Raw genomic sequence first — 19,932 nt, 5'->3', positions numbered from 1 at the left:
CCTGGATAAAGACCAGATTGTAAATATGAAAGTAGTCTAAATATCAGACTTTCTATTCTTCTATGCTTCTTAGGCTACTCCATAGTGAAAGTTAGAAGAATTCCATGAAACATTGGATTGCATTTGAAATTATAAACATCACTTAGTAGACTACTAACAAAGAGGATAAATAATGAACATAGTATAAATATCTTACAAATTCAGAAACGTGTCTCATCGTCGCAGCGAACGCATTTCCTGTAGGCAGAGACGGTGTAAACAGCCAGGTCTTCTACTACATTGAATGGTAGAGTGACTGATGTTAGTCTGCTCAAACGTTACTCTTTTACCTGCTTTTTACTAACACTAACTTTACAAAGATGCCCAGAACATTGGGATGAACCTGTGTAGTTTATGGCTGCTCCAACAGTAGAGGCAATATTCAACTTTGGAGAGAAACGGAATGTCAAAAAATCCACTGCGGTGGCTGAGACCAGAGCCTTACAGTGCGTTTTAACAGCGGGCGAGCGTCGACCGACACATCGCCCAATCACCCGTTATCGCCCGAAAAGATGAATTATTTTTATCTTTTTGGGGCGACGTTCCTCCTCACACTTTTCGACCATCGCCTGTTTGCCTGCTATCACCGGTAGATTTGTCGGGTCCCGTAGACACATAGATGATAGACCCCTATCAGTCCATCATAGCAGCACTTCATAGCAGCCCAAGCTTATTTCACATCCACAGCCATACACAGCTTGTCTGGCACCTTGTTGATCGAGTTACGTATAGCCACTATAGCCAGCAACAGCATGGTCATTGCTGGAGAGGCATGCAAGCAGAGAATGCAGGCCATACACAACAATGCAGCACAGCACAACACAACACAATGGGAACGGTGGGGTTCTAGACCTCTGGCCGGTCGAGGAAAATGTATTAATAGACCAGTCAATCGCAATTGAGTCCCCACTCCACACTAATAGTGGAGGGACATTCAGGCCCTTCCGACCCCTCCTCCGGCGCCTATGCTGGTCATCCAGATATCACCATGGGTGCGTGGGTGGGTGGGCGCCTGCATGTGACCGCGGGGTGTGGAGACTTGACTCACGGCTGAAGACATATCATACGTGACAAACTTTCAATCCGTGGCACCCGCAGCGGCCAGTGTGTATACTTCCTGTGGCACTGCGGGAAGCGCTGTTCGCCGAGGACTTTACTTCACTTAATCACACACTGCCCTTCTCCCTGTCCCCAAGCCCTCAACCCTCACCCAACCACCCTGACCCCCCTCCTATCCCCTCCCCTCACCTCAGTGTCCAATTACAGTCGGGCCCTCATTAGCACAGTTCTCTCCCTCTCTCCAGCGAGAGCCGTTGAAAGGGCATGGGGGTGGGGGGCCGATGGCTGCCGCCGCATCAAAAGCCCCCCGAAACGCCAGGTCTATCAAAACCCAAGGAAAAAGGGAGTGAAAAAGGCAAGTGCAGGCAGGTCTTCTCATTATAGAGTGCTGTAGGAGGTGAGGGAACTTAAGAAGCAGAGATCTGTCACTGTGCCGCCGTGCTGTGTGTCATGTTGTCTGTCCTCTGCTCTCCCTATAACAGGACCGACCTCCCACCTGCCCACAAGCCGGCCCCTCCCCCTCCCAAAAAGAAGAGCAATGACAAGGGCCACCTGACATCTGATGACATACAGGTAAGGTCCAGATCTCACAGACACACACACACACACACACACACACACACACACACACACACACACACACACACACACATACAAGTACAAGTCCAAGTACTTAGCCAAAAAAGTTATGTAAATCTTTCTGTAAAAAGAAATCACACCCGTTTGAAATGACATAACATGTTGATTTTGCGTTGATTTAATTTGTGTAGGACAAAAATGTACCTATTTGCTCGTCCACATAGGACGTAACAACTGTAACTTATCTATTCATTGTCAATGGGAACCTTCTTTTTTTTTTTTTTTTTCAGCTTTCGCCTTTATTTTATATATTTATTTTATAGAGGGACAGACAGTAGGCTGACAGGAAATGGAGGAGAGAGATGGGGGGGTGACATGCAGTAAAGGCCGTCTGGATCGGGAGTCAAACCCGCGGCACACTGCCAGACTCGGACAACCGGCCAAGGTGCCTGGACCGCTGAGCCACGGCCCAGGCCATGGGAATTACTTTGTGTAGGACAAAAATAGCTGATTTGCTCGTCCACATATGACGTAATTTCTCCATTCATTGTCAATGGGAATTTAATGTTTGTGTAAGACGAAAATCGACACTAATAGCTAAATATATAGGAGGGGCTAGCGTCCCTCAAAAAAAGGTGGGAGGGAGGTTACATGCAGGTACTCAAACAGTGACACAGTCGCTGAAATGTTAGCACATTTCTACAGGAGAGGCAGCATGTTGGATGCCGAATATAAATTAGTGTTTCACACGGACGTCAACGTCAACGGGATGACACTTGACCATGCTAAGTACATTGTGAAACTATTATTATTGTCATGCTGGATTTTGCTGTTTGGAGCTGTCAAAATGTGCATCCTTAAAAGTGAAGACCCCTTGTTTTTGTACTTATTCTGCAATTATTCACAGTTTTGGCAGTTCTGTGCTTTCGTTTTCTACTAAATTCGGCAATATGGTAGAGGGTTGTGAGAATCGCTCAAGAACTGAAGGTCACAGTCATTCAAAGGAGGTCAAAGGACCTCTGACCTTTAGATCTCCCAATTAATTCATTATTGCGAACGCAGTGATTGCGAATGCAGTGAGCACTTACTATGAGACCTAGCAGATCATGTCTGTCTGTGTGTGTGTCCATGTGTGTGCCCCCCCTTTGTGCCCATAAAGCTGAGTGATTTGTTTGTGATTGATGCAACACACTCCATATTTGGACGTATAGCTGCTTTTAGGGGACTCCTTATATGGTTATGGCTAAGTTAAAAACGTAACTTAAAAATAACTTAACTTAAAAAAATAATAACTTAAAAATAAATCTTAAAAAAACCCAAATATGTACGAGCTGCGTTCGCTTCCCACGTTTGCGCGTCTTACTGGTATGATCTGCTCTATCCACTCAAAAAAGCAACATCAAAGATTTCTGTAGCCTGGTTAACCACTCCCCATCGAAATCTCCATTAATTTTTTGTGGAGTCTGGACCCTGCTAATGCATGGTTGGTTGAGGGAGTACAGTGTAGACAAACAACCTCTCAAGCCAATCAGCGTAACAAAAAAAGGACGTCCTCTTCATTCTGCAATCAGTTAACGACACTAACCCGGAACACACGGAACCTGATTGGGTCCAAAATCTGGACTCTGCATGCATGGTTGATTCGTGGGGGTATTATCTCCATCTCCGACCTATTTGGAATCGTATGCCATCACTCCTCTCTGTATAACATTACATGTTGGTCCTAATGGAGTCATTGTAGTTGTCATTGTATCGAGTATCAAGTACTGCTACTAATTAGAGGACAGGCATCGCGTATATCCTGAACTCGTATCAAATTAACTCTGAATTTGACTTTGAACATATAATCCACCCTGCCTGTCCTTCACGGCCGTACAGTATCCAAAGAATCACACCCGTGTGATTCTGAGGGGCGCACATCATCATCGTACATCATCGTACATCATCATCAAGAATGGTGGTCCCTTATTGGCCAAGCGTTCCCACCGACATCTGATTGGTTAGCCGATTTGCTCGTCTACATATGATGTAAATCTTCCCTTCATTGTCAATGGCGTTTAATGTTTTAATTTACGTTATATTTGGCGGAAAAGTGACCTAATTTCTCCTTTCATTGTCGATGGCAAATATTGAGACGTGTGAGGACAAAAGCTGTGCCCCTCAAAAATCACACCCGTGTGAAGTGAGGGGCGCTCTTATCATCGTACATCATGAGGTAAAATAGAAACAGGTTGATGACTATAAGTATTTGGGTTCATATCTTCTTCCCAAAAGGACTTTCAAACTAGGAAGGGTATGGCCTGATCAGCCTGCCCAGCAATGACATGCATAAGATCTGGTCATCCCAGCTTAGTAAGTAAAAATAGTTAGGACGGCCGTTGAACCGATTCTACTCTATGGCTCTGAGACATGGACACTTTCAAAGAAATGAGAGAAACGGTTGGATGGCACTTTGGCACTCGCCAAATTGTTCTGAAAACGAAATGATAGGTATTGGTGGCCAATTATGGAGTGAACCAGACTGCCAACGGTTTGGATGACGATCTAACAGAACACTGTGTGATGATGGCTGTCCCCTCCGGTGTTGGCGAAGCAGTCTTGCACGAGCATCTGCCCGTGGTGGCATGCCCTTGTTTTTTTGCCTCCACTCTGGGCGTTTGTGGAGTTGTGGGGATAGGGTGATGGCCAAATCGATGACAAAAATCCAGGAGGCCATCATCTTTTCCCCAAACCCAAGCATATGCTTGCTATAGTTGGTTGGCTCCGTCTGCATATGAATTCGGGGCCCTTCAATCAACATATATGACCACTCAGCCCCTGGCGTCTGTGCAATGTCATGTACAGAGGACGAGAATTAAAATGAGTGTATGAACTGGCCTCCAGCAATAACTGCTGGCATAATGAATGGACATTACAAAAACATTGCAAAAATCTAACTGTTTATTCAGTTAAAGTCATAGTTATACTCAAGTATTCAAATGTATGAATTAGATTATTTTTTAATGTCACTGCATTGCTCTATTAAAACAAAGAACATACAAAAGGTAACAAAAAAAGAGTATTGTCGTGCTGCTGGTACAGTAGATGAGTGCATGTGCATAATGAAGGACATGACAGTTTCCAGGTTTAGTAGAATGCAGTTCAGTTCAGTTTGAGTATCGCTGGTAAGGTCGGGATGGTGAACAAACGACACTATGGCTACTGGTTACAATTTACACAGATTCTGTCACTTGGGTACTCTTGTTCTGGCACAGAACGGGAGATGATCCGTCCATGCTGTTAAAAGGAACCCTGGGTGATAAGATTTATATGGCTTTAAACATATTATACTTGCCCTCTATAACTAAAATTTAAAATGTAAAACACATGCGACATCTTCTTAATTTTAAAAATAGTTAGGATAGTATTTTAAATCCTAAGGGGGGTGTCAATTTGCAGTGTCTGGCGCATGTATGACGTCACTCGTCTCGTTGACTTGTCATCAATAAATAGCATAGCGATAGTGTCTGTCTGTTTTTGATGAATTGAACAAGGTGGACCCTCTTGTAAACAAATGTAATGCTTTATTGGGTCGTCCACTCACAGTTAACAGTCTTTGTATTGAGTTGTGGTTGAAATGTACTGTACTTCTGCAAACTGTTAGTGTTAATACGTTTTAATTACTTCTGTAAGCAGCACATGCTTTTTGATGCATTTCAGTATCCATATAGATTGACTACACAAGTACGTGTGACGTCATACCTGCGCCAGACACTGTAAAATGGCACCCTCCTTAGGATTAAAATATTAACAATTTTTAAAGTGAAGAAGTATTTTACATTTTTTGTTATAGAGGGCATTAATAATAATAATAATAATAATAATATAATGTTTTAAGCCATATAATTCTTATCGCCCAGGTTTCCTTTTAAACGTCGAGAAATCACAATGAAAAGGAAAGGCTGATGCCCCTTATCAAACCTCTGAACACATGGTGCAGCCAATGACATTAATGACGACAACAAATGCACCCCTATCTCAAATCGTTAGGCAACTAAAAAATCGGGACATCCCTAGTTTGAAGCTATAGGGTCAAAATCAAAGCCTATTCACCAGTAGGTCTATACATGCACAATATAATTGGCAGAAAGATGGTAGCATAATGACCTGAGCTTTACCATGAAGCAAAATGCTCAAGTATACACTTTTGTTGTTTACTTTATCTACAGCAGTGGTTCTCAAAGTGCGGTCTGGGGACACTCAGGGGTCCTTGAAGGTGTTCCAGGGGGTCCCCAGGAAAATGTCTTTAGCATCACAATCAGTTGAACCACTTAAACCCTATTTTACACTTTGGCTATTCAAAGATACCATATCCTCAAGCTCATAACATGACGTTATGTGACGCGTAGTGAGCCTGTACATACCTTTTCTTTTGAGTGGTGCAACCACTCCTATAGACAGCTATGTGTGTCCCTGGGTCGGTCTGTCAAAGCACGAAAATAGCGTTATAGCGTCTGTTCACCACCATGTGTCACTTTTTTCTTCTTTTTTTTGACAAATCTTGAAAATCTTTGAACAATTTGGAATAATGTTTAACAGACATCTTCCCTGGCACAAAATAGTTTCAGAAGGGGGTCCGCTGCCAGTGCCAAGTATATACATTTTATTTGGAGGTACGTGAACTGATCTACAGCTTGAACGCTAGCGTAAGGCCATCTGCCACGGTGAGCATGTTGAGGTTGATTCGAACATCGCGGTGCAGCTTTTTGTTGAGCTTGTCTATGGCCTGTGCGTCCAAGTCATGATGCGCTGGGTTCACTACCTTCCCACTCCACAGCACATTATCAATGGCAATGATGCCTCCATTCCTCACCAGCTGCAGAGACTTTTCGTAGTAGTTATCGTAGTTGACTTTGTCTGCATCGATGAAGACAAAGTCAAACGTTCCGGACTCTCCAGACGCTATGAGGTCGTCCAGAGTTTGCAATGCTGGTTGTACGTGCAGGTGGATTTTATGGTCAACTCCCGCCTCCTGCCAGAATGGTTTGCCAATGTTGGCGTAGTCTTCATTGACATCACAGGCCACCAGAACTCCATCCTCTGGCAGAGCCAGTGCCACGTTCAGAGCATTGTAACCAGTATAAACGCCAATCTCTATTGCTTTCTTGGCTTTTACTAGTTTTGCCAGATTAGCCATGAACTGTGACTGCTCACAGGCGACCATAATGGAATTTGAGGAATCCTCCATTGTCCTCAGCCGGAGCTTTGTCAGGGCTGGATGTTCTCTCATTGAATGATTAAGGACATACTGCACGAGTAGATTGTCCTTTGCCCCAGCATGACTCTTGAATATATCCATGCTGGAATATGTCGATGTATTTTTCCCAATGTAATAACCAGCTGCAAATATAGCTCCTAGTGTGGCGGATCCAATCAGTGCCACTTTGGAAGTATCCTGAAAAGACATTTTGACAACTACCCGTGGCTCTTTTGACACAGTACCTGTGCTGCAGCTTGAGTTTGCAAATCAGAGACTTAGTGTACAGCCCTGGTGGACCACAGTCAAACAGAGTATAGGATTTAAGTTGATAAGTGCTTTAAAGCCTGATAGTGGTCTGGCTAAGCTGATCTCGTTATCTACTATATATAAAGTTCAAGCTGTGGGTGTGTTGTGTCTGTGGGCACATCTGTGGCGGGTGCTCAAATATGCCCATATATGGACTCGATATTTGTGATGCGCTGTCGAGGCAATAACCGCGTCAAAGGTTCATGTCTCATTATCAGTCCAAATATGGACATGCCCACATCGGCATGTCAAGTCCATATTCGGAGATACCTTACCGCCCTAGATTTATATCTTGGTTTGGTATTTGTATTGTGCCCCCATTCAGAATAAGAATCAGATGTGACCATCTTTATTCACATCACAAGTAAGGTGGGTGAAAAACATAACATGACAATTGTGAGTGCATAATAAATAAAAGTTTATAGGAAGTTAAGCTCCCCTCCTACGATGTGATGCGCTGCGCTGTACACACCACTCTGCAGTGATCTGCGTTCCGCAGAGGTGCTGTTTCCAAACCATGCGGTGGTGTCACTTGTCAGAACGCTCTCTATGGTGCTGCTGTAGAACACTCTGAGGATGGGTGCATGCACTCTGAACTTCTTCAGGCGGCGGAGGCAATAAAGTCTGTTGGGCTTTTTTCACCACTTTTTGGTGTGTGTTGCCCATGCACTTCAGGTCCTTGGAGATGTGTATCCCCAAGTATTTAAAGTCACAGACCTGTTCCACTGCAACGCCGTCGTTGAAGATGGGTGCGTGCTCTCTCCTGCTTCCTAAAGTCCACGATCAGCTCTTTGGTCTTCCTGACGTTGAAAGCGAGGTTGTTTTCTGACACCACTGTGTCAGTGTGCCAACCTCAGCTACATATGTAGGCCGTCTCGTCATTATTACTTGCGCAAGCAGAGCGAGCAAGTAATAATTTCGCTTGGTCTCTTCAAAGTGACAGCCAGTTTTTTTTCAACCGTTTTTATGTGTATGCAAATCTGTGCCTGTTTTGCTGGGACCAGATACCACATTACGTCATCACTGAGAGCTAGTCATACATATACACACCATGTACTCTGGTCCCAGCTCTCAACGATGACGTATTGTGGTATCTGGTCCCAGCAAACCAGGCACAGACTTGCATACACATAAAAACGGTTGAAAAAAACTTGGCTGTCACTTTTTGGCACCAAGTAACCACAGTATACTGCTAATCAAATTACAACTACATACTCTATATAGTATAATGTATATGTATACGTATGTCTAGTCATTAGTCATTGCTGGGACGGTGCATACGCATCGAAAAGGCTGGGACGGTGCATAGGGCGCAAAGTAACCACAGTATACCGCTAATCAACTTACAAATGACATATACATAGAGGCAGAAACTGAGATTTGACAGTTTGTAGCGGTTGAAAGTACTTGCGCACTCTGCTTGCGCACTAGTAGGCAATTTATGGCCTACTAGTGTGCAACAAGCAAGTATGCACTCGGCAGAGTGCAGTTCTAGTTTTCTATGAGATCACTGTAGTATCGTCTATCGTGGCCGTACAGTCATGTGTGTACAGGGAATAGAGGAGAGGGATCAGCACATAGCCCTGGGGTGCTCCCGTGTTGAGAGTCATGGGGTCCGATGTGATGTTTCCCATTCTCATCACCTGAAGGTGATCTGATAAAAAGTTCAGTATCCACTATCCAGCTGCACATGGCCGGGTGCAGGCCATGTGGCCAATCCACAAAGAGCAATCGGACACATCTGTTCTTCCCCCTTTGTCCAGGTGGGTGAGTGCAGAGTGTAGCGCCAGGGCAACTGCATCGTCGGTGGATCGGTTCTGACGATATGCAAATTGCCATGGGTCCAATGTGACTGGCAGCACAGAGCAATTAGTCTCTCACCAGTTCAGTTTTACACTAGCTGGGTCTCAATTCGTCCGAAATCAACAAGATCGTGACAAGTTTTAGATTTTTGGCATGGTGTTGGGTATGGGCATAAGGTTTTCACGCATACCAAGATCACTCGATGTAGGTATAGTGCAGGAATATACACAATGATTAGTCTTTAGGGTGGTTGTGTTCCATTTGATATCCTTCTCCTATCACAGCAACTCACAAATCTTGCTGCTGTGTTTGCACATTGTTGTACTTCGCCCAGCAGATATGGGAGTTTTTTGTCATTGGTCATGTTTTCAAAATCTCCGGTTGTTGTTGTAATCTGTAGGAAGTATGTGTCTCTGATGTATTGGTACACAAACACACACACACACACACACACACACACACACACACACACACACACACACACACACACATACCACAAAACACCACAAAAAAACTACAATCGCTGCCTTCAGCACAAATCTGTATAGGCCTATTGTTGGGCAAAGTTTTACGTCAAAATGGACCCTGTAACTCTGAGAGTGAAAATGGAATTATTTGTAATCATTGGGACCGCAATATACAGTACACTGTAAAATTATCAGTGTTAATTTAACTCTAAGAGCTACAGTAGTATACATGTGGAACCAAATGTACAGTATACCTGTACATATGGAACCAAATGCACCCATTTGGTTCCATTTATACACTCTCAGAGTTACAGACCCATATCAGTGTTCAGTTTGACCCCTAAGACCCGATGTTGAGAACCAACCAATGGCCTATTTCACCCATGCAATAACCCGGCCAATGCTGGCTGTACCAAAACCTGAACATGCTAGTCGACGTTGTCAGAACAATACATCCCCGGTAATGCCCTGCTACTATGTTTTCAGCTTGTACAGTATAAACATATGTTCATGAATTCGTTTTTTCATCGCTGTGACATGAAATATCTCATGAACTCTGACAGACTTTGGACAGCTCAATTAGCAGTACATATGGATCACCTGCAGCATTAAAAGCATTATGCTTTGTGTTCTCATCTGATTGCATGTAAATCTGCACTGTTTGAAGGCATAGATCATGAACAAGTAAGGATAATGTATACCTACTGTCCGTGGTGGACAGTAACATTAAAGTACTTTTGCTTGAGTACTGTACTTAAATGCTTTGAGTACCTGGACTTTACTTGAGTATTTGTATTTTTGGATACTTTGTCGAACTTTCAATCCACTATTTCACATATATTGTACTCCACTACATTTCTAGGAAGGGAAAGAGTAAATTAATTAACCACTTGAAGGACTAGTTCACCGAAACTTTCTATCAATTACACCATGTAGGAAGACTTGTATTCATGGAGATTTTGTTTTTGTTTTTGTTGTTGTTGCATAACTTGCATTCCTAAGCCAATAATTTGATGACTGATTCATCGATCAGAAGACTCAGTATAGTAGACTCAAAGAGTACTGTGACAAGTAACGCTTGTTAATTTCATTTTGCCCAAATGAAGATCTTGCAAGGTCGAAACATTTTGGCAGTTGCCTTTTAATAAAGGCTGTTCCTCCTTTTTACTCCTGAGTGCCAGGATCATATTTGATCAAACCATGTGACTCCCATTGGAAAAGCATTGTGGTGGCCCAAAAAAACGACCAAATATTTGCTTGATTGGTGTTTGGTACGTGTGAATGAGACCTGACAGCAGGCATGCTTGTGATTTTTCCAGGTCAAAAATACTGTAACTGTTTATCCAGTTAAAATGAGACGCCATTCTTTTTCACAATGTGTCCTGCTCTCTGTCGGAACCTGAATGCCTCATTCATTCCTAATAATGTTTGGTGACGAGTGTCTTCACTTTGTCATACGAGTTCCAGTTTGTGTTTATAGACATTTACACAATTGAGTGCATAAATACCTCTTAACCATGAAATATGAGAGTGCTGGTTCACCTTGAGGACATTTAAAAGTTGTTTCAGAAAGCCACGTATGCACAGTTCCTTTGGAAAGCACCGGCATCTCTCAAGAGAGCCTGACTGGTTGGCACATTGTGTTAATATTGTCGCCTTCAAGCGCCACTCACTGCGTTTCCATTCTGACATGAAGTGCCATAATCTTTCATTATCGCGTAATCCGTTTGCAGTGAAAGGGTGTCTGTGTTTTGAAAATGCTGTTGTTTCTCGCAGCGTCTGAAAGGTTTTCAAACGTTGAGAGAATGAGATGTACCTACAGTACCTGTGGCTGTTCAAACCCTGTGACAAATGAAAACACCTAATTTGGTCTCTCAAATTGAAACTACTGTGTCTGCAGTCCAGTCACAAATCCATCAACGGCGGAGAGATGATGCTCTCATGAAGGATGAAAGCCAAAGGGATGATTGTTGCAAATCTCTATTCAAAAGCCCCTTTGCTGAGGGATTATCTCTGAAAGAAACTGCCAAGCTCATATAGGCCCTTCCTGCTCAGGCAGGAAGTTCATGGATTCAATGTTTTCTTCTTTTTAATAAAAGCAACATAGTTCAACGGAAAGGGGGAAATAATGAGATAATTGAATTGAGAAGACAAGAAGACACAGTAAACTGTGGTGTAATTGGCAAAACACATTTTCTAATCATTCTTCTGTGTAATGCACATGCAACACAATCCTTTCTTTGTAGCTTTAAAACAAAGTCTGCATGCATTGCAAAACTTTGCACTGCATCTCCACACGCCAACTGCAGTAATTAATTTGAGGAAACATGCTTTGACGCCTACATGGATTTTCTGTGTGGCAGCTGCCACAAGAAAAAAGTTAAATCATGCAGCTGTCAAATGAAAACAAGTTGCTTTCCCTGCCTGATTCATTATGTACTGCCACTGGGAACAGATGTGTGCAAATGAATTCCTTTTGACGAGTTAAACGGCAGCCAGTGAGATAATGTTTCTTTCTTTTTACTGTGTGCAACACAGATTACTAAATTAACCTTGGCAAGTATGTTGTCGCTGTTGGGCCAAAATCTTGTATCCTCATATTTCATATTTTTATATATAAATCAGAGTTCTGTTTAATAATTTGCCATATGACAGTGTCATGCAAAAATTACATATAAATGTTTTATATTTTGGAAAACCTTCACCCAAAACCAGTGTGCCAGCTGTGGGTTATATAAATATTTAACCAATGAAAATATAATTAACACAAGCTTGTGACTATAATAATAATTTTTCTTCCATTTCCCGAAAAGTAACAGTTTTTCGACTTACAAGCGTTCCTCGCAACGGTATACCTATTCCAGTTCCACTCCAATTGTTTGACTGGTTATTTCCATTTGTGGTTCAACACTGGCTCTGCTTGTACTGTATATGTTTAAGGCGTGGGGTGAGTTGGGTATGTGGGGATCTTGTCACTGAGCGCTACTGTACATATATACCTTCTGATCTGTGGTGTTTCTCACAGGTGGTTCATCTGGACAAGGAGGAGGAGATTGCGACCCTTCCTCTGCAGCCTCCTTATTACGACATGGCGCCCTCCGAGCCGACCCCATACACTGATAAGCTGGTGAGTATAGCAAAGCACCTCCAGCCATATAAAAAAGGCAGAGGCCCGACTCTCTCTCGGCATCATTCAGGGTCACTCTGAGCTCACATATAGGCTATAGCTAGCCTTCGGCCACTGGAATTAGCGGTTACGTGGAGCAGTGCTTTTGTGCTCAGTAATGTTTCATGATGGGAGTGAAAGAGATGGTCCAAGTAAAGCCTGCCTTGGATAAGCGGTTACGCTAGTGTTGTGGGCCAGGAAAAGCTGATCTACAAGGTCACAACTTGCTGTGGATGCGATGAGTTGTTTCTGTGTAGATCTTGTTATCGTGTAGATCTGCATGCCACACCATTGCACTCCGAAGTATGAATAGGGCTTAAGGAGGATCTACTGTAGTACCATAATTTTAAAAGCAATTTGCCTGTCAAGTTAAAATTCATTCTTTGTACTATAGCAACCAAATTCCATGTAGCATGAAGATTAATGAGATAAAAATATAAAACAAGCCGAGACTTATGCCGTTTGTTATCTTATTTATTTTACTTTATAGTACAGTGGGCACTGCAGGTTAATGTATAAACGCATTTTGGAGCCTTGCTTTTGGACAGAGTGTTTTTTTTTATCGTGGTTAATTCAATCACAATGTATGTGATAGACGTGAAAGGCCAACCGGTAAATCTGTCAGGCTCTCCTGCTAAGCTCCTTATCTCGTCATTTGCATCTGCACCACTCACCTCCCATCTAAACCTGACCCAGACTAAGTCCTGTCTGCCTGGGTGTTTGTGTGTCTGTGTGCGTATGACTGTGAGTGTGTACGTGTATTCTCTCCATGCTCTGACCTTTAGTCACGTCACCACACACTCTGTCCTTTACCTCGTCTGTCCCGAGAGCGCTCTGTAATCCTCTGTAATTGTGTTTGCATTTTACCATGACCATGTGCACTGTGCAGATGAATTGCAGGTGACTCCTGCATATTGTCGCTGTCCGGCTTAAGCTGTTACTCTAAATTGAAATTAGAACCTGTGATCAAATGGATCCAGTGTAGGCTATATGTTATTATTTAGTAACAAGCTGATATACTTTTCATAGGTTAAATATTTATGAAATCCACATACAGACAAGGTTTCTGCCTGACTCACCTCTGAATTACCAAATATGAAGTGTTTACCTAGCTCCTACATTTAGGACTGTAACTGTTAGTTAGCTGCTTCCAGTCTATCATAGAGCCCCCGGTTACAGAAAACGGACTAGTCTATTTTCACCTTTTATGCCAGGTTTAAGGTTTTATTATTATTGGTATTTAGTGCAAATTTTTGGTAGCAGTAGCACTTTATAATAACACTATTGGGCATTTGTTTAGCGTTGGTTAAGCATTAGTTAAGCATTAGTAAATACTGAATTCATCATTTGTAAAGCATTATTCATATATTACTTTTAAATATATTTTGGGGGCTTTACACGCAGCAAATTCAAAGTCAGGATGCATTGGAGCCCAGGTGCCTGGATTACTAATTCAGATTCAGCTACCTTTATTTGACATTGTGTAAAACACATAGGAATTTGTTTTGACATTGTGTGTGTACATTCCTTATTCCTTTTTTCACATATAACAAAAATAACAACAACAAATACAACACCGTGCAGGAAGTATAAATGCATGGAACATAGTACAAACATGTCCGGTGACACTCCCTAGGGGGCAGGGGTGGTCATTTAGCAGCCTAGCGGCTGAGGGGAAAAAGCTCAGTCTGTGGCGGACTTTTGTAGCCTTCGGCAGCCGCAACCGTCTCCCAGAGGGGAGCAGAGTGAGGTGGCAGTGGCCAGGGTGGGAGGGGTCGGCCATGACTTGAGGGAGGGCAGTGGGTGGCCAATCACCCTCTCCGCAGAGCGTATCACCCGACACCTTGGCCTTCTTGGGGACGGGGATGATGGTCGAGACCTTGAAGCATTAGTAAACACACGTTTTTAACAATACACATTAGTTAAGCTTTAGTGAATGCATCATTTGTATAGCGTTATTAGTAAACACAGTTATAAACGTTTTATTCCTGATTAATACATAATCTTTAATAATGGTTAAACTAATGTTTATTTGCTTAACAGTGTATATAGTTATGATAATCTTGTGTATGAGTACATTGTGTCTGAGTTTCCTCAGACATTGTAGAAGTGTAATAAACAACTACAAAACTACAACAACAATCAGAGAATGAAAGATAACAGCAGATTGCAGAATCAATCAATTTTCTTTCCATTATAGTTGCTTACGGTGCATGGAGTTCTATGTGCAAGCTTCTTGCTCAGTTAGGAACATCTGTCAGTGCTAGTATCCTTGGCAATCGTGTGTGTGTGTGTGTGTGTGTGTGTGTGTGTGTGTGTGTGTGCATGTGTGCATGTGCGTGTGTGCATGTGCGTGTGTGCATGTGCGTGTGTGCGTGCGCATGCGTGCGCATGCGTGAGTTTACTTGTACTTATTTGCACTTTTATCATGCCTATCTCCTCCTCCTTCCCGGTCAAACAGAAATACAAAAGCAATAATAACCGCTGAGTTGTGCACGTGAATGTCTCACCTATTATAATAACAATGCACCTCACATTATGTATTTGTTCCACCTCTGGGACCCCAATCTACATTGTATAATCCTCAGGGTTCATTAAACTCTGAGTGTCGAATGTGTGTCCCCTGCCGCAGAAACCAACACCTCTGCCGGGAGACCAATCCCTCCGCTCGTAGTGGACCAATAACAACAATAACTAGAAAAAGTGCCCCTCGGGGCACAGGTCTCCACCAGGATAATAGCATTTGTGATGTTTGGACAAAATGTGTAGGAGTAATATATGAAAAGTCTAACAAATCTGTTTTAAACACGTGACTATAGAGATAGTATATACTGATTTCCGTGATGTATGGAAAGAATCTGTGCGAGTAATATAAAGAAATGTGTTTTGCATAAATCGGCCTGATGGTGTTGCTATAACAGGCGGACGGACGGATTGCAAAACATACTCTATCTTCTATATTTAATTGTGATGTCACCGTATATTGTCCAATCATATGAGGGCAAAAAAAACGTGCATCCTGTGGAGTTATAGGCAGGGGGGTGTAATCGTCGTCCAATCAGAGGAGAGGAAAAAAAGACCAATAACAATAATCTGTTTGCCTATATCAGCAGCCACAATAATTATATTCATAATACGAGCAACACGGCCCTATGAAATATATATGTTTAAGCCAAGTGACATTTCATTTATAGCCTGATATTCCAAAACATGTCCCAAAGGGCTGTACATAGAAGCAACAATAAAGATAATTATAATGAAACAAATTAAAACTATACATACAGTATACATGAGTACAAAACACACATAAAAACAATTTGACAATTTTAGATGAAAAAATAAAAGCAAAGGTGTATGACTAGAATTAATGTAGTGCTTGGTTCAGTATAGGCGATGTCAAGGGCTGATGCAAAAATGTGATTTTAGTTTATTATTGAATGTTGACTGAGCCAGACTGACTGACTGGATGTGGATATAGGGAGATGCAGAGACGAGGGGCCTGATAGGAGAAATCTCCGCCACCTACCGTCGTTATGTTTATTTTTTGGGATGGTTAACAGAGTGGCATCACTTGATCGTATAGGGATCTAAAGACCAATTTGAAAATACTCAAGTGAAGTACTAATACCTCAAAATGGTGCTATTCACTGCTATTGAGGCGAAACTATATTTGAGATGTGTTTCTTTTGTGGGTTCTTGGCATCTGGGGAGGTCCATGGAGTAAAAATGTGAATTTGGCGGTCCTTGACATGAAACGTTTGAGAACCACAGGTGTAGAGTTCAACTTTAGCCTCTTTTTTTAATGCCGTACTGGTAGGAACTTTCTGGTTGCTTTTGAAAGCCATAACACGCACACACGCACGCACGCACGCACGCACGCACGCACGCACGCACGCACGCACGCACGCACGCACGCACGCACGCACGCACGCACACACACACACACACACACACACACACACACACACTATTTTCACATTGGAAATGGCGTTCATCATGCACGCTACAGACGACTGATGCTGGTTTAGATTGATTGTCATGCTTTTTAAATGACTCTTTTTTTCATTGATCTGTGAAGCATAACTCAATTACTATCACTCTACTCCGCACATAATCAATTCTCTATGTTGGTTATCAAGGGTATCAAAGTATCATCTTTAATTCCATGCTCAAAGCAACTGGGTGTTCAAGTTAGATAGGTCGTTCGGGTCTTTGCAGATGATGGTACTTTTTGAACATTTCTGGAAAGTGTTTGATTTGGGGCAAATTTTAATTACAGCAATGCTTTTTTAACACTTTCAGCACCACCGTTCATTTGAAATGACCACAGGCAGCCAGCTATATCCCCTATATACTGTAGGTGTCATTCTATACTGTATTCAATACAGCCCAATACAACGAGTACCATTTTTCAGGAGTAGCCTATCTATGCTTTGACTCAAGTACTTGGGTTGAGTACTTTATCCATCACTGCAAAACATAACTCCTTACTAAAAATCAATCATCAGGGCTGCTCTTGACATGAATATGTTATCACAGCCTGCTCCCCACCAAGAGCAGGACGGCTATTGAGTGTTTGGTTTGCTAATGGGTTCTTCTCCAGGGCCAAAGCTCATATCTGCAAATTTTCAAGGGGCTCTGATTTTCTTCCTGACTGAACTCCTGGTAATCAAACATTGTATTTAAAGAAAAAGTCCGGGCACACAAAATAGTTCTTACAAAATAGTATCTTTAAACCAACATGTCTCGACCTATACCGATCTTCATCAGGGCTAACAAAACACACAGCAACACACTCATTATATAGGGCTGGAGCCAGGTTGTATTTAAAGAGCTTTCAATGGGTATACTATGTCGGGGGAATTAGGCAGTTGAACTGTAATAATGGCAAGTAAGCAGACCATGGGGTGAGTAAACTGTCTATAATACATTAAACGTCTCTCCAAGCTGAACCATTCCTGACAATATTTTTGCGAGCAATCTGATTTCAGATTCAGCTGTAATTATGCATCTTTTTCTTTTTGTCAGATGGGTGGACCATGAACGCTTTTGAGATTTTCAAGTGGGCCCAGATTTTAAAAATGAAGAATACATGAAGTAAAAATATTGGAAACCACTGCTACACTAGTGGATGCATTACCCTTGAAATTTAACTTTATTGTCACATCACAGGTTTATACACTCTTAAGCCCATCGCACACCGTCTGCGACCGTCTGCCGCGCGGCGCCGCCTGGAAAATAGAACTGTGTTCTATCGGGGCGGCGCGGCGCGGCGGACGGAGCCGGTGTGCGATAGCTTCATTGAAAATTATGGAGGCGGCTGTGTCCGCCGCGCGGCGCCGCCGGTGTGTGGTGGGCTTTAACAACTTGGGTAAAATTATTTGGTGTACAAGCAAATAAGGTGTGTGTGTGTGATCACATTTTCAGTTTCTCCCACAAACGCTATACAGGAGTCACTGAAGCACATGAATAATCAGGACTGCAATGTGCCCCCCACCCCAGCCCCCACTACACAACACTTTATTAATTAATTTCATAATGAGGCTAATTACCCTGCTGCGTGTAAATGTAGTCTGCAACCTTTCTGTCACTGGGTCTTGTCACTTTGATGTCATGTCTCTTATGTTCATTTGTGTTTGCCGTGACATTTAGTGTAACAATGTCATGTCTGTATACGCCTGCTTACCATTTCATATCTGCATTTGCATTCAGTCCTTCTGTGTGCCTTTGGTCTGGCATTGTACAGCATGATATGCCATGCTTCACTAGTGGTGTAAAAAATAATCAATTCAGTAATGCATGCATGCAATGTGGCCGTGCCCAACTCTGCATCGATGCACCAACGTGACATAATCGATAAAATAATGATATTATAATATAATTAGAATACTGCATATAATGTCATTCTAAATAAAATATGTTGACTGATGAGAATTTACTTTAGTAAAACTTTAGTTACTAGTTACATTGTAGATTTTGATAATAATTACAAAACATACATCAACCACTTCAGCCTTATTCAGAGTGGGGGCTAATGATTTTTGGTTTACATATATAAGTCAGTCAATTGGGTTTGTGGGGAGGGGGGGGGGGGGTAAGCCTCTAGCCGTCCCTGGAGCAGTCCCTGAAACTAAGACTTCTAAGTCACGCCTCCAAAACAAGTTAACTGTAATAAACAGGTTTTTTGAGAGGAGGAGGGCTTTAATGTCCTCCTTACATCGGACCTCTCATCAAAATGTATTCAACCATCTGTATGGCTTCATATCCACCACCATCCGTCTCTCCCGCTCTCATATTACTGTATCTTTCTTTTCATTTGTGTACCATTGCGGCTGCTTCACCCTTCACACGCCTCTCACCTCTCTTGCTTCCAGAACTCTGGCCACGAGGACTGTGATGTCCAGTATGCAGAGCTGGACACTGCGGCCTTGGCCTCGTCTCCCAGCCCACGGAACTCTGTGGACCTTGTCGAGTATGCAACCATCCAGCCTAGCTCACATTAGCGCATGCTGTTCATAGGCCTTTCCCCCTCTTCAAGGTACACATACGGATGCACCCCGTGTCCCGTCCCATCCCTGTAAGGCCGTCTCTCACATGCACCACCCCCACCGAACCCCCCTTTTGTTTTTCACTCTGTGTGATCCCCTTGTCTACGTGCCTCTTGTTCATTCATCTTTGTTATCATCTCCGCCAGGCCGGGTGGCAGTTTGTCTGCGTGTGTTTCTGTCTGTGCGCACTGCGCAGCTTATCTTGGAAACCACAGGACTGATCAGACAGTAGGCTAGCTATGGGTGGCCGTCCACCCCAATTTATTTTTATTTTTCAAATTGACCTCATGGTGGCACTATACCAGGCCGCTTTACATGTTGACGTACAGGTATATCTCTTGAACCCGAGGGTGTACACTGTCAAAATATACTTTGTGCTGCTATTCCTACAGATTTGGTCCAAAACTCACGTAACTCGTTACACATTATGTCACACTTATGTCATTAAATATTTCAGATTTCATTCCAATTGGCTATGATTCCCGATCGCCAATTCCAAACATCCAGAATGCATGGTTTGATTGATCCACAAATTTGAATAACACATTGAGGGGCACAGAGCCAAAAGTGATTCCACTTACACCCGAGGGGACGCCACAAATGCTAATAATCTTGGCAGTCAAGTGACAATGTGCATTAAACAAGGTTCTTATATTCCATGTGTAATTGGCTTCCAGAATTAGTGAGAGGGTCAACAAAACATTTAATCCTACAATAATCATCACC

At 42.6% G+C, this 19,932-nt stretch overlaps 2 protein-coding genes across 2 annotated transcripts in view; one reads left to right on the top strand and one right to left on the bottom strand.

Annotated features, from left to right (window-relative positions):
- The window catches only part of LOC308321761 (uncharacterized protein), a gene marked incomplete at its 5' end in the record, with an annotated part of 35,270 nt that extends 16,097 nt beyond the window's left edge, over positions 1 to 19,173 (top strand). The window contains 3 exons of the mRNA XM_080772851.1: positions 1,581 to 1,671; positions 12,518 to 12,619; positions 19,033 to 19,173. Coding sequence (XP_080628977.1) covers positions 1,581 to 1,671; positions 12,518 to 12,619; positions 19,033 to 19,161 — 322 coding nt within the window. The 3' untranslated portion in view covers positions 19,162 to 19,173. The remainder of the gene's footprint in view (positions 1 to 1,580; positions 1,672 to 12,517; positions 12,620 to 19,032) is intronic.
- LOC308321968 (catechol O-methyltransferase domain-containing protein 1-like) lies at positions 6,344 to 7,123 on the bottom strand (the record flags this gene model as incomplete). The annotated part of the gene is made up of 1 exon (XM_080773111.1): positions 6,344 to 7,123. One exon carries the CDS (start codon positions 7,121 to 7,123, stop codon positions 6,344 to 6,346), a length of 780 nt encoding a protein of 259 aa, XP_080629237.1.
- Positions 19,174 to 19,932: the final 759 nt, after the last annotated feature.

The sequence above is a fragment of the Protomyctophum bolini genome (assembly GCF_963924005.1).
Source record: "Protomyctophum bolini genome assembly, chromosome: 9".
NCBI classification, from domain to species: Eukaryota; Metazoa; Chordata; class Actinopteri; order Myctophiformes; family Myctophidae; genus Protomyctophum; species Protomyctophum bolini.
This window is presented reverse-complemented; position numbering and strand designations above follow the sequence as displayed.